Source organism: Bison bison, unplaced genomic scaffold (genome assembly GCF_000754665.1).
Source record: "Bison bison bison isolate TAMUID 2011002044 unplaced genomic scaffold, Bison_UMD1.0 scf7180017864244, whole genome shotgun sequence".
NCBI lineage: Eukaryota > Metazoa > Chordata > Mammalia > Artiodactyla > Bovidae > Bison > Bison bison.
Window position 1 is genome coordinate 3,418,148 of NW_011494816.1, and position 10,547 is coordinate 3,428,694.

General features: G+C 47.4%; 1 protein-coding gene across 4 annotated transcripts in view; it reads left to right on the forward strand.

The window, feature by feature from the left end:
• Positions 1 to 8,995, forward strand: part of CC2D1B (coiled-coil and C2 domain containing 1B) — a 20,077-nt gene extending 11,082 nt beyond the window's left edge. For 2 of the 4 annotated variants that reach the window (XM_010847186.1, XM_010847187.1), the window contains exons 18-25: positions 873 to 931; positions 1,013 to 1,129; positions 1,508 to 1,581; positions 1,720 to 1,778; positions 1,973 to 2,024; positions 2,470 to 2,569; positions 2,727 to 2,817; positions 3,944 to 8,995. In XM_010847186.1, coding sequence (XP_010845488.1) covers positions 873 to 931; positions 1,013 to 1,129; positions 1,508 to 1,581; positions 1,720 to 1,778; positions 1,973 to 2,024; positions 2,470 to 2,569; positions 2,727 to 2,817; positions 3,944 to 4,072 — 681 coding nt within the window. In that variant the 3' untranslated portion in view covers positions 4,073 to 8,995. Of the gene's footprint in view, positions 1 to 872; positions 932 to 1,012; positions 1,130 to 1,507; positions 1,582 to 1,719; positions 1,779 to 1,972; positions 2,025 to 2,469; positions 2,570 to 2,726; positions 2,818 to 3,943 lie in introns of those variants that run through there. The other 2 variants (XM_010847185.1, XM_010847188.1) reach the window with 2 other exon arrangements.
• The last annotated feature ends 1,552 nt before the right edge of the window (positions 8,996 to 10,547 follow it).

A 10,547-nucleotide genomic window follows, 5' to 3' on the forward strand; every position in this document is an offset into this window, starting at 1 on the left:
TAGAACTGCCTTATGATCCAGCAATCCCACTGCTGGGTATACACACTGAGGAAACCAGAAGGGAAAGAGACACGTGTACCCCAATGTTCATCGCAGCACTGTTTATAATAGCCAGGACATGGAAGCAACCTAGATGTCCATCAGCAGATGAATGGATAAGAAAGCTGGGGTACATATACACAATGGAGTATTACTCAGCCATTAAAAAGAATACATTTGAATCAGTTCTAATGAGGTGGGTGAAACTGGAGCCTATTATACAGAGTGAAGTAAGCCAGAAGGAAAAACACCAATACAGTATACTAACGCATATATGTGGAATTTAGAAAGATGGTAACAATAACCCTGTATACGAGACAGCAAAAGAGACACTGATCTATAGAACAGGCTTATGGACTCTGTGGGAGAGGGAGAGGGTGGGAAGATTTGGGAGAATGGCATTGAAACATGTGAAATGTCATGTATGAAACGAGATGCCAGTCCAGGTTCAATGCACGATGCTGGATGCTTGGGGCTGGTGTACTGGGACGACCCAGAGGGATGGTATGGGGAGGGAGGAGGGAGGAGGGTTCAGGATGGGGAACACATGAGAAATAAAGGAATAAAAATTAAAAAAAAAATAAAATAAAAAATAAAGTGATGAGGAAGAAGAGGAACGTGCTAAGGGAATTTGGGGGAATGGCTATCCCCAGTCGAGGAAACAGCAAAAACTTAGTGCAGTGGGACTTGGGAACAGTGACCTTGGGTTATTATGTTGGAGAAGGAGAGGGGGAGGCTACAGAAGGTTGGGGCTTTCAGAACTCAGGCCTTGAAGGCCAACTTAGCTGGGTCCTGTTCTGGACCCCGGAGTCACTCTGAACCCCCGTTTTCAGAAGTGTCTGCTGTTCTCCAAGCAGTTCATGCACCAGGGCAACGTGGCCGAGACCACACGGTAAGTGCAGGGCTGGGCCAGAGCTGTGGTAGGAAGCAGGAAGTGAGCTGCTGTGCTGACGTGCACACCTTTTCCTGTCAGGTTTGAGAAGCTTGCTCAAGACCGCAAGCAGCAGCTTGAGATCCTGCAGCTGGCCCAGGCTCAAGGCCTGGACCCTCCCAGCCACCACTTTGAGCTGAAGACATTCCAGACTGTGAGGTGCCAAAGCCTGAGGGAGACTGTGGCTCCATGCAGGACTGGGCAAGAGGCTGGGAGCCAGGGGTGGAGACTTGGGCCCCTTGAGTGAGGCTGCTCAGGCTTGGCCCTGACATAGGCCCTGGGGCTGGAGAGGGGCAGGACGTGGTACCTGCTCGTGAGGAGGGGCTCGGAGCTGTGTGGTCGCTGGGGCAGGAGCCCTGTACTAGGGTCACAGACCGAAGCCTTCACTCCAGCTCTGCTGCTCAGACTCAGACAGGTTTTGCCTCCCTGGGCCCACCCTCCTCTTGGCCGCCACCCAGCTGGATAGGCAGGCATTGGAAGAGGGAACCTTTTCCCACTGCTCTCCTTCACTTTGCTTTCCTTGCTTCCTGGCTCTAGGATCTTTGCAGAACTCAACAGCACAGAAATGCATCTGATTGTTGTTCGGGGAATGAACCTCCCAGCCCCTCCAGGTAGCCCTGGGGCCACCCCTGCTCTCTTGTCCAGACACTCCAGCCCTGGCCAGTAGGAGGCACTGGCTCTCCCTCTGCGTCAAGTGCTGGGGCTCCTGGCTACTCCCTGTGACCCTGACTCGTCCTCCTCCTTCCTAGGGGTGACCCCTGACGACTTGGATGCTTTTGTGCGGTTTGAGTTCCACTACCCTAATTCGGTGAGGTTCCAGTAGCAGTAGGGTCCTGTGAGCTCCATCTTCCCTTCCAAGGCCCTGTGCTCTTTTTCTCCCCATCCCTTGGTCTCATCCCCTTTAGGGGTCCCTTCCCTTAGCACTGATGTAAACCAGAGCTCCTGGGCCTGTATCTCTGTTTTTTTCAAGCTGTCCTGACTTTTCTCTTCTCACTGCTTCAGGACCAGGCTCAAAAAAACAAAACAGCTGTGGTGAAAAACACAAACTCTCCAGGTGAGGACCTACAGGAGGGCTGCTTCCTCCTCCCCTCCCCCTCTGATACCTGTGTGCAGCACTTGTGTCCAGAGTACTTTCAGATCTATTATCTTACTTGGTCTACTTATCTTGGGAGATGAAGGCAGGTATTACTACTACTTCTCGAATGTAGTTGGGGAAGCTGAAGCTCAGAGAGGTAAAGGGATTTGCCTAGGGCCTTAAAGCAAAGAGGTGGTGGAAATGGGACTTGAGGCCAGGAATCCTGACTCCCATTTTGATATGATCTGCATCTAACAACTGTCCAGGTGAACTTCAAAGCCAGGATTTGGATGCTCTACCTCCCTCTGGTGGCAGTGGCTGTGAATTGCAGGCAGAAAGACGGAGTGGAGGCAAGTGGGCCAGTTTCCACGTGGTCAGGAGATCCCTGTGAGCCAAGTCCCTCCTTCTTCTTTTCCTCTTGCAGAATTTGATCAACTCTTCAAACTAAATATCAACCGAAACCACCGGGGCTTCAGGAGAGTGATTCAAAACAAAGGAATCAAGTTTGAAATCTTCCACAAAGGGTGAGGGCCCATTGCTCACACGGCCAAGGGGCTGGGAGGAAGGATTGGCTTCTCTTGGTGCCGCTGCCCCTGCTTCAGTTTTCTTGTGCTGGTTTTAGCCAGCTCATTTCTGCTGTCCTTGCCCAGTCCAGTCCTCTGCTGACTCTTGGCTTTCCAGATCCTTCTTCAGAAGTGACAAGCTGGTTGGCACAGCCCACCTGAAACTGGAGCGGCTGGAGAATGAGTGTGAGATCAGAGAGATTGTGGAGGTAAGATGGGCAAACCGGAGGACTTGGCCAGCAAAGGGCAGCATTCTCTGAGTATCAGTCCCTGTCGTAGGTTTTTGATGCCTGTAAAAATATCCCTAAGTGTGCTGTAGAGTATGTGCTATTCCCATTTCACAAATGATGAAATACAGAGGGTCTGAGAAAAGTTCATTGTGTCAGAAAGGAAGTAGCTATATTCTTTCCATAACACTCCGAGCTGTTCATGCTCCCTTGAGGGGCCTGGTCGTGGCTGTCAGTGTGGCACACACAAATTCCTAGGTATCTGGGAGCAGGTTTTGGTTGAGTCAGTTGTGGCAACATGATGAAGCAGAAAAAACTCTGGACATAAAGTTGATAAGGTATTTCCAAGGAGGGACCTACCAGAACACAGCTAGTCTGCTTAGGAATCACCCCCAGACAACTCCTTAAGCTGCCCTGAACTCACTGAATTTCAGAGGGATGTGCCCCTGACGATAGCAACTAAGATCCACAGAGAAGGGTCTCTGGCAGAGCTGGGCCCAGACATTGGCTGGTGCCTTCATAGGCTGAGGCTTTTCCTGCTGCATTGCCTCTGCCTGCTTGGAGAGTTGTTCTTATATGGGGCCTGCTTTGTATCAGCCCCAGTGAGGTTGGTCAGACTTCAGAGCCTGAGACACTGCTTTCTCCAGCTGCCTCTTCTCCTGCACAGGAGGAAGCAGCACCGTGGGTGAAAAGGCAGGCGTGTCCTGACCTTGCTGCACAGTGGACCGTGTGACTGTAGCCCTCAAGCCATCTGTGAACCAAGGGTTTGGGCTCAGTGGCTCTCAGGCTGTGCCTTAAAGCCAGAGCATTTCTTCTGGGAGTTGCCATGTAGGAGTTGCCAGGGGACTGTGGGGGAAACTGAATAAGCACAGCTCTAGATTTCTCACCTCCACTTCAGAGCACTGGTGCTTATTTGGACTGATGTATTTTCTGAGACTTACCTAAAACCACAGAACCCAAACAGCAGGAGGTTGGGGTTGTCCTGCAATGGAGACTCTTCTGTTGACATGCAGGATACTTGAGCTCCTCTCTCACCTTGTGAGCCCAGGGAGCTGCCTGCCCCCACCCCACCTCTCAGTTACCATCTCCCTCTCCGCGGTCCTCACAGGTGCTGGATGGAAGGAAGCCCACTGGGGGCAAGCTGGAGGTGAAGGTGAGGCTGCGGGAGCCTTTGAGTGGCCAAGATGTGCAGATGGTCACCGAGAACTGGCTGGTCCTGGAGCCCAGGGGCCTGTGAGGTGGGCAGCTCTCTGGGCCCTTAGAACTTCTGCCTGAGCCCCATGGAAACCCTTCCGGTACTCGTATCTAAGGAGAAAACCCAGGAATTTCTCATCTGTGAGGAAGACCAAGAGGCAAAACTGTTGGGTTGGGCTCAGGCTGGTTCATGATCTTCAGTAGAACTGGGGAAGGAAGTTAACCCCCCCAGGTCTGTTGTCAGGAATCCCTTCTGAAAATCTACTTGTACACTCACTGCAGTTTAGACTTCCTGTGCTTTGTGCAACAGAGGGTCAACGGTGGAGTGGAGTCAGGCCAGCGACTCTTCTCCAGCTTTTTCCCCTGGGCTTTGCTGGCTACAGAAGTCTGTGTACATAAAGGAGACGCTGCTACACAAGCACCAAAGACCTGTTAAGCACGTGCATTACTGACCATGGCTCTGGTCTTTCCTGTTGCTGGCCTCTCCCCAGGCCTCTACCAAAGCAGGCTGGATTCCAGGATTTCCCCCTCCCTCTCTGAGTAGGGCAAGGACAGCCTCACTGCTCTGCCATGGAGCCTTGTAACCAATCCCTTAACCCCTGCGAATCAACTGTTTGCAACTTGCCCCAGCCCCCAATTGCACCATTTCTAAACGTGCCTTTAAAAGATAAAACTGTAAGGGATAGGAAAGCTCGAGTGTGATCTGGACCCCCCTCCCCCACAGGGTGGGGCGGGGTTCTGTGACTGCAGGTGGTCAGCAGCCGCCTGGCCCACACAACTCAGTTGACCCCAGCCCTGCCTGTGCCTCGTCTCCTGACAGCTGCTGCTGCAGCCTCCCTGCTTCCCAGTGCTCTTGGTGGACTTTTGTTCAGGACTGTGTGGTGGGAAGTGAGAGTAAGGTTATCTTGAGTTAGGTCCATGTACCTGAGGCTGAAAGACTGTTAACTGAGGAAGAAAGAAAAAAAATTTATATATATATATATAAAAATAAGTAAAATGTAACTGATTTTATTTAAGAAACTAGGTCTAATTCATTGTAGGGGATTTACGTTCTCACAAAATAACCATCAAAGTCTTAAAACAAAAGCCCTGCTCCTCCATGTCACTGCCCGCCCCCGGCCCCCACCCCTGTCACTTTTTAAAAGCCAGAGTGGCAGTAACATTTGTTAACTGACAGAAACTGCAGCTATGGCTTCCTCTTCAGAGACAGGGCAGGAGAAGCCTTGCCTCTTCATCTAATCACCTAGGGAAATCCCTAAATTTCTTCCCAAGAAATTCTTTGGATTTATTTTTGTGAACAGATGGAGATCAAGGAGGGATTTATATCAATATTTGCAGTAGATTTAATGTTCAAAACTGCAGTAGTCTACATCTCTTAGAAATAAACTTTAACACCCCATCTTTACCCCCCTCTCTTTGAAACATTAACAAAGCATTCCTGAAGATAGTATTTTAAGGCTCTACATGAAGCAGATACATTCAACTTACTGATGATTGTAGTCCTGCAAACATACAAGTTTGGGATTGAGCTTTTGTGTGTGCGTCTTTTTCTGGGATGCAGCTGGACCACACTTCCCTGCCCTTAAGAGCAGAGCTTATAGTGTAACAACAGGGACAGCAGATAACTTCTGAGCACTAGAAAGCGTCTAGTTAATCTTAAGGCTGATCTTAACTTACTAAAAATTCCATAGATGTGAGACTTAACACTTAAATACAGTTGTATCTGTGTGTCATACGAGCAGCCATCTAGAATGAAAAGGAGGGCTGTCAGCCCTCATAAGGTGGCCTAGAGCAGAGAGGGAAGCCGAAGCAGGTTCCTGACTCAACCTAGTCTTCCTCTCAGGGTTTGTAAGTGCTAAGAAGTGCTTGAAGTTTCCGACCAGTACCAGGAATGTCTAAACTCAGTTGTCTGTTAGAAATTGGATAACAAGTTTTTCTCTGTGGTTCAAAGATTTCCCATCATAGCCTGTTCAGTTTCATTCTGCTTCACTGCCTTTTGCTTTTTGGAAACCAGAACCTCCAGGCTGAGAGAGGCAAGGCGAAGCCGCCCACTGGACTTACAGACTGAGGTTCTTAAAAGGCCTTTGTTGTAGCCCAGGCATGCAGGGGTCACTGGCATGGGAGGAGCCTGCCCAGCCTCATCTTGTGCTAAGATTTATCCAAATTCAGCAATTCAGCAGTGCAGATTAGTGACTTGTGGGCAGTTGGGAACCAGCCACAACCGAAATGATTTTTAAATTTTAAAATTTCTTTTCAATTGTATAGGACATACTTTCTTCTGAATACAATAGGAAGGAATTTATCTTAGAATCAGGAAGTCTTGCTCACAATTGAAGGGCAAACTAGTTTGCATTTTATTACTTTCCTTTCTCACGGTTCTATTCTGAAACCTACATTGTTGCTTCCCAGTTTTTGAGTGCTTGTTTTCCAAATATTTGTGGGCAGTTTTTAAACACTCTTTTACCCCTTGAGGCAGCTGCTTTGAAGATGAAACTGTGGGGCTGAGGCTGGCAGAAGGCAGCGCCAGGGAGCTCGCATCTGGTTCAGTTCCATCACAGATGGATTCTTCCCTTCTCTCAGCCTCAGCTTCCCAAGCTCTAAAATGGACATTCTCATTCTTATGCTCCTTTTCCCTTCTGGCTACGTTATAGTCCTCCAAGTCCCATTGCCGTCATCATTAAAATTATTTCAGCATTATTATTAAAACAAACAACTATCACAGACTTTTTCTAGAAACAGTGTTCAGCAGATTTCTTACTGTCTGAAGTGCATTAAATGCATAAATTATTCCCCAAATGACTAGTTGTGATAGAAGAAAATTTAGTTGGCAATTAGGAGCTCACCAGCAGTCAGGAACCAGTGTAGATGAGGGAAGACACTAGATGGGAACTTACACAGGGCAAAGTTCAGTTTATCTATAGCCCTAGAGACCAACTGTAAAGGAAAGGAACTTTGAATATTTACTGGAAGGACTGATGCTGAAGCTCCAATACTTTGGCCACCTGATGTGAAGAGATGATTCATTGGAAAAGACCCTGATGCTGGGAAAGATTGAGGGCAGGAGGAGAAGGTGGTGACAGAGGAGTAGATAGTTAAACAGTGTCACTGACTCAATGGACATGAATTTGAGCAAATTCCAGGAGATACTAGAGGACAGGGGAGCTTGACATGCTGCAGTTCATGGCCTTGCAGAGTCAGACATGACCGAGCGACTGACCAACAAGAGTCCAGTAGGTGCTCAGATACATGTTGATTTAAAAAAACTGGAGAAACTACATTGCCTAGCATTTGGTGAGAATTTGGTAATTTTTTTAAAATGTATTATCAGAATGGCAGTTCTGTTCCTCATTATAGGATCTCTATATCTCAATCTGAGTTTACATTAGAGAAGAATCTGCCTTATTTAGAAGCATGTTTCCAGTTCTATACAGCATACAGTGTACGAAAACACAAGTGAAACAAGGGAGAACAGTAAAGGAGCCTTGGCTATCTCATGTCCAATTCCACAAGGTGATTTCTTTACATATAAAGGACATTTTATGCAATTGAGAATGGACCCAGCTCTGCAAGGCCAGAGTCTGTTCTTAGAATATAAAGGTTTGCACTGATCTGGAAGAAACGTACAACTGCAAGGTCTGTTTAGCTGAGAAGGAAGAAAGGTCATGCCTATAGGACAGAACCAAGAGAGCCAGCCCCTGTAGAAGCTCCAGTTTAGACCAAGCTGGATGTTGGACCCCAAGTTCCTACTACGCCTGTTAACAAGTGCATCCTGCGCCTGTCAGCTTTAGGGGGTGACAGTCCAGGGCTTGGTCCTCACAAGCTGGTGTTCAGTGGGCACCCGTTCTTTCTTTGGAAGCTCCCTGTCTATGGGAAAGGTTACAATCCCAGCCCTCTGTAGCCACCATCAGTGAAGCCTATGAAGAGGCAGATGTAGAGTGTGAATTTTCCCCTCTGCCCCAACAGAAGAGGGATAAACCCTGGGCTTCCCCAGTGGCTCAGCAGTAGAGAGTCCAATGCAGGTTCAACCATGGATCAGGAAGATCCCCTGGAGGAGGGCATGGCACTCTTCGAGTATTCCTGCCTGGAGAATCCCACGGATAGAGGAGTCTGGCGGGCTATAGTCCATGGGGTCACGAGAGTTGGACAGAACTGAGCGACTAAACAAAAACAACAGACACCTTTGGGCCTCAGAAAACAGCTGCTAACCTAAAGGGAGTTCCACAGCCTGTAACTGCCAAGTACTAGGCCTGGCTCCAGCCACTGGGGAGCAGCCTGTCACTGCCTCAGGCCTGCACTACCTTCTCAGAGATTCTTGGAGCTGTGCTTTCACAGCAGAGGGACCAGCCTCCCGCTTGGCCTGGGGTTTTAGACGATGCCAGTGACAAGGAAGTGAGCTGCCTTACAGCAGTGTTTTTCAAACTGGGTTGTGAAATCTATTTGGTCTAAAATAAATTTTTAATTAAGGAGAAAATGATCAGAATGCATCACATATGTCATAGGTAAAACCAAATCTTGGCTTCTAATACCACTTCCACACAAAAAAACCACCCAGCTGATTCCAAGGCTGGGACAGGGTAAGCACAAGATGGCGCTGGGGCATCTTGTTAGGCCAGAAAAGTGTTAAGAAACAGGAGCATGTTACAAGGATGTGGGACCTCACCTAAATAATGAATTAGAACCATTCAGAGAGTAATCCCAAGTCCATAATGAAAGTTAATTAAATGAATAAATAAGAAAGAAGGGCTTTGGGAACTTTCTTGGCAGTCCAGGGGTTAAGACTCCATACTTCCAATGCAGGAGATGCAATTTCAAATCCCTGGTTGGGGAACTAAGATCCCACATGCTGTGCAGTGCAGCACTCCCGAGGCCACACCCCTCTCCCCCGGCCACACCCCTCTCCCCCAGCCACACACACACAAATTAGATAGGGGCATTAAAGTGAAAGTGAAGTGAGAGTCACTCAGTCATGTCTGACTCTTTGCAACCCCATGGACTGTATAGTGCATGGAATTCTCCAGGCCAGAATACTGGAGTGGGTAGCTTTTCCCTTCTCCAGGGGATCTTCCCAACCCAGGGATCAAACCCAGGTCTCCCGCATTGCAGGAGGATTCTATACCACCATTAAACTTTCATATATATATATATATACACACACACACACACACACACATATATATATAAAGAAGAGTGTTGCTTACAGGTAAATCAAGTGCAACTGATAAACAAGAAGTGCTGGAACTGAACAGTCTTGTAGCCATCATAGTAAAAGATCTATTCAGGCAAGAAACATCAGAATGCTAAATCTAAGGGGACATTTCAATGAGTAAGATCTCCACATGATCAGAGTATCTCTATACAAACCAGTTACTTGTTCCAAGAGGGGAATATCCAGTGGAGAAACCAGACAACACCCTGACCAGGTAAAAATTTATCATCAATGAGGGGCAGGAGGACATATCCCTAAGCGACCCACGATGTGATGTCCCAAGAAGGACACAACATCACTTGGGTAGGATTCTGGCCAAGAATGCATAATTCATCTAATTCTGAGGAAATACCAACCAAATTAAAAATGGGACATTTTATGTTAAATGAGTTGGAGGAACCTATATTCACCAAAAATATCAATGACATAAAAAAAAAAGGTGAGTCATGACAGAAACTTACCATGTCTGATCTAGGCTGGAAGCTTCACTGGACGCTGTGAGGGACGTTACTGGACAGACACTGGGTTAAAGTGTCAACCTGAAGTGGAGCCTGTCCTGTGGTGATGAGGATACCCTTATTTGTAGGAAGTCAGCATTAACGTACTTAGGGGTGAAGGACTTTGATGTGTGCAATGTACTTCTTAAGTGCCTCAGTTTTTTATGGAGAGAGAAAGGAACACTGATAAAGCCAACAAGTTAATCTGTAAATAACAGGTGAATCTGGGTAAAGCATACATAGGTGTTTTGTGTGTGTGTGTGTGTGTAACTTGCCACTTTCCTGGAAGTTTAAATTATTTCTCAATAAAGTATTTTTAAAAATACCTCCAATGTGGAGAGCCCCCTGGTGGTCCAGTGGTTAGGAGGGACCTGGCACTCGCACTGCCGAGGCCACAGGATTCAGTTCCTGGTCAGGAAACTAAGATCCTGTAAGCCATGTGGGGACGCCAAAAATAAATAAAATGCCTCTAGCGTGTACTCTAACTAGAAACGTCTTGGGTATAACCTGTCAGCTTTCACAGAAAGGTCCAGTTCGGTGTCTGTCATTCAGTCTGGCAGGTCTTGAGAGAACCTGAACTTGGCTTTACTATTCAAGTGACCTCATTTATACCAAGTCGCCCGTCTTTGGATAGAAGAGAATCCTTTGGGTCTTTGATTCACTTCATGAATAATCTAGGGGGAAAAATACCTAAATGTGACTTCGTGAGGTTGCTGTAATGTATCTGGGACAAGATCAGTGTGAAACTGTCCTTTTTACATCAATTCTGTATAAAGAGTTCAAGACTGATGCTTCATTTTTTTATTTCCCTTCTG